General features: G+C 29.9%; 1 protein-coding gene across 1 annotated transcript; it reads left to right on the top strand.

The window, feature by feature from the left end:
• Positions 1-696: 696 nt before the first annotated feature.
• LOC134235353 (uncharacterized) lies at positions 697-2,344 on the top strand. Its single transcript, XM_062717485.1, has 3 exons — positions 697-925; positions 1,061-1,178; positions 2,129-2,344. Exons 1-3 carry the CDS (start codon positions 851-853, stop codon positions 2,248-2,250), a joined length of 315 nt encoding a protein of 104 aa, XP_062573469.1. The 5' UTR covers positions 697-850; the 3' UTR covers positions 2,251-2,344.
• Positions 2,345-2,828: the final 484 nt, after the last annotated feature.

Genomic DNA, 2,828 nt, shown 5'->3' on the forward strand with positions numbered 1-2,828 from the left:
TCGAAACAAGAATGGAAATAACTATTGCTATTTGAAAATATGTATTTGAGATATCTAAATTTTGAGTTGAAGGCTATAGTGAATACAATACAGTTTTTCTTTTGATTGTGAGCTTTGGTTTCCAGTTCTCTGCTATTAAAATATGATCGTGAACTACATGTTTTTCAACAATAAGTCTAGTTGCAATGAATTTGTCAAATCACTGGATTAATACAATTATAATACAAGGTCTTTTTGTATAGATAGACATAGTTTGTAGTTTGTTTCACATGACGTTTTACATGACGTACTAATCCCATTCCTTTGAAAAAAAGAGCTAAGATAATTATAAGATCATGTCATTAAATTATGATGTGGATTATAAAAGTACAAGTATTCTTTCAGGCACGTAACAACGTTGGGGTTGTTTTTTCCCAACATTACTTTTACTATTGAAAATGTCTATTGAAAGGTTAGTTACCCCCTCCCAGTTCTTGCCACAGTGTAATGATTGGAAATGTGGAATTTTATTGCAAAAAATTGTAAGTGAAAGGAAGTTGGCCTTGATAAAAAGTTAGCTAAGAAATAGGATTTTCCAGTTTGGGCATTTTTTTTTTTATTTTTGCTTGTTAACTTTTTCAGGTAAGTAAAAAAAAAATTCTGGTTGCCCCCCATTTCAAAAAAGATGACGCATGTCTGTCTTTGACATAATACTGCTGAAATACTTCACCGTTATTAATTGTAATGATCTGTCTATGTCAATTTATTTAATGATGGTCTCTTGTAGGGTCATTATAACGTTAGGAGTGAACAACTTTGTTACAATATTAATATTTTAATTCAAATTTGTCATAATTCTTCATAGATAACAATGGCAAAGGCATCAGGAGTCAAAAATACAGAGGTTGTAGAGCTGAGCAAATTTTCCAGCAAAGTAAGCTCAATAGTAAGTATTTTTTGCCATTTAAAAAAAAATGATATTTCTTATCCATGATATAGATTATCACACTGCAAAAATGTGTCAGAACCCCTTTCTTATTTTGAATAAACACCAAAATTGTTCTTTATGGGTTTTTTTTAGAATCCACACTGTATGTGCATATTGCTGAAAAATGACCTTAAAACTCCATTAATAAATCCAAGAGTTTACACAAATAAAGGGAAATTGTTCGGCGCTCCACAAAATGCAATTGAGCCAGGTGAATTTGCATGCCTTGGATTTTATAAAACAAAATATCTTCCATTTGGACCTGAAGGCATTGTATCCTATGACCTGAAAGATTTTGGAACAACGTTTTGCGTATACTTTGACAATCCGTATTTTGGTTATAACAAATTTACAATGCATTGGATGAAGAATGGAAGGAATGTGGATCAAGATCTCTGTCGAACTCTTTCGTCAGATAAAGGAAATGTTTGGTATGCGTATGGCAACATGACCTGGCATGATATGAAATCCGACATGTGCAATGCTATTGCTTCCGGTTTTATAGGAGAAGGATGGACTGCCGGATTGCAGTTGGTAGTAAAAAATACATGAACTCTGCTCACAACAAAATTGACAGAATATTGGAACATGATAAAGTTGCTTCTAAATATGATGTCAATTATCGTAACGATTTTGATTACTTCTTATCTCTCGTATTTTGTTCCTATTATAAGCTTACCACTTGCAATTCTCTTTTACAACATTTTATCTATCTTTGCTTTGTAACAAGCTTCTACACATCAAAATGAATGTTAGACAATTTTTTAGCAATATAATTTTTTCCATGGGCCAAAATAATGAATTTTGGCTCTTTTAATTGCTTATAAATTTTGTTAAATACATGTAATCAGTTAACCTTTAAACCTGTAGTTCAAAAGAATATCATATGAAAATATTTTATTTATATGTTCTGAGAAATTCCATTTCCTTTGTTTATGCTGATATAGACAATCTGGTGATAAATTACTATAAAAACTATTATTGTATTTTTTGCATATTGTGTACAACAAAAACTTTACGATGCTTCTATGAATCTTCATTCATCCACGAGTTCAAGTATCTGGTATTTCTTGTTTACTGAATCAATAAATGTCATGACTGTTTTAATTTAAAACAAAAATGTTATCAGATCCTTGAACTCATGGAAAATTTCTTTTTTAGATTATCTGCTTGAAAATAATGCTAAAAACCGTCCATTAATTGAATTGAAACATTTTAAATTGTACATGAGAGCGGTATTTACACATTGGTACATTTGTGTGAGACGAGTGTTATTCCCCTAAAGTCCGAAAAAAGAGAAAAAGTGAACAAAAATCTATTTAAAAACTAATTCTTGATTTTTTATAGATTGTATATTGATAAAAACAACAAATGCTCCTCAATCATGGACATCTTTTTTAACATTGCGTTTTCTGTGTATTGTGTTTTTTTCTGTTTAAATACTGTCATTCAAATAAATATCACAAATCGTTGGCTTTCATTTTTTTTTTCTTCTTTTTTTCCAAAAAAATATTTCTGTGCAAATTACGACAAAAGGTTGGATTACATGGAGGTGTCTCGTTTTACAATTGATTTTATTCAATTATCAATATACACTTCCCGTTATGTGTAGGGTGAAGTCTAGCTTCAGATTTCTAAATTTATACAAGTTGTTATTTGAACAAAATTTTGTTTCTTCGGTTGAAAATATATAAAATGTTGTAAGAAACAATGATGTAAATTGAAAGATGTAAGTTATTAAATGAAATTCTGTACATTTTAAAATTCATGAAAATATTCTAAATCAGAAATTTTACGGCCTATCTTATAGCGGCTTCACAAAAATCCCCAAAATAATCAAATCATTTCTTGCTTCGTTGAA

This window comes from Saccostrea cucullata, unplaced genomic scaffold (genome assembly GCF_032062105.1).
Source record: "Saccostrea cucullata isolate Sc308-1 unplaced genomic scaffold, CSIRO_AGI_Scuc_v1 ctg2510, whole genome shotgun sequence".
In the NCBI taxonomy this organism is placed as follows: domain Eukaryota; kingdom Metazoa; phylum Mollusca; class Bivalvia; order Ostreida; family Ostreidae; genus Saccostrea; species Saccostrea cuccullata.

Excerpts from the sequence above, each read along its gene's own strand:
- LOC134235353 (XM_062717485.1), top strand. The coding sequence starts at position 851 with ATGGCAAAGGCATCAGGAGTCAAAAATACAGAGGTTGTAGAGCTGAGC. Across the intron at positions 926-1,060 it reads CCAGCAAAGTAAGCTCAATA|AATCCACACTGTATGTGCAT; the intron begins GTAAGTATTTTT and ends GGTTTTTTTTAG. Across the intron at positions 1,179-2,128 it reads ACAAAATGCAATTGAGCCAG|ATTATCTGCTTGAAAATAAT; the intron begins GTGAATTTGCAT and ends TTTCTTTTTTAG.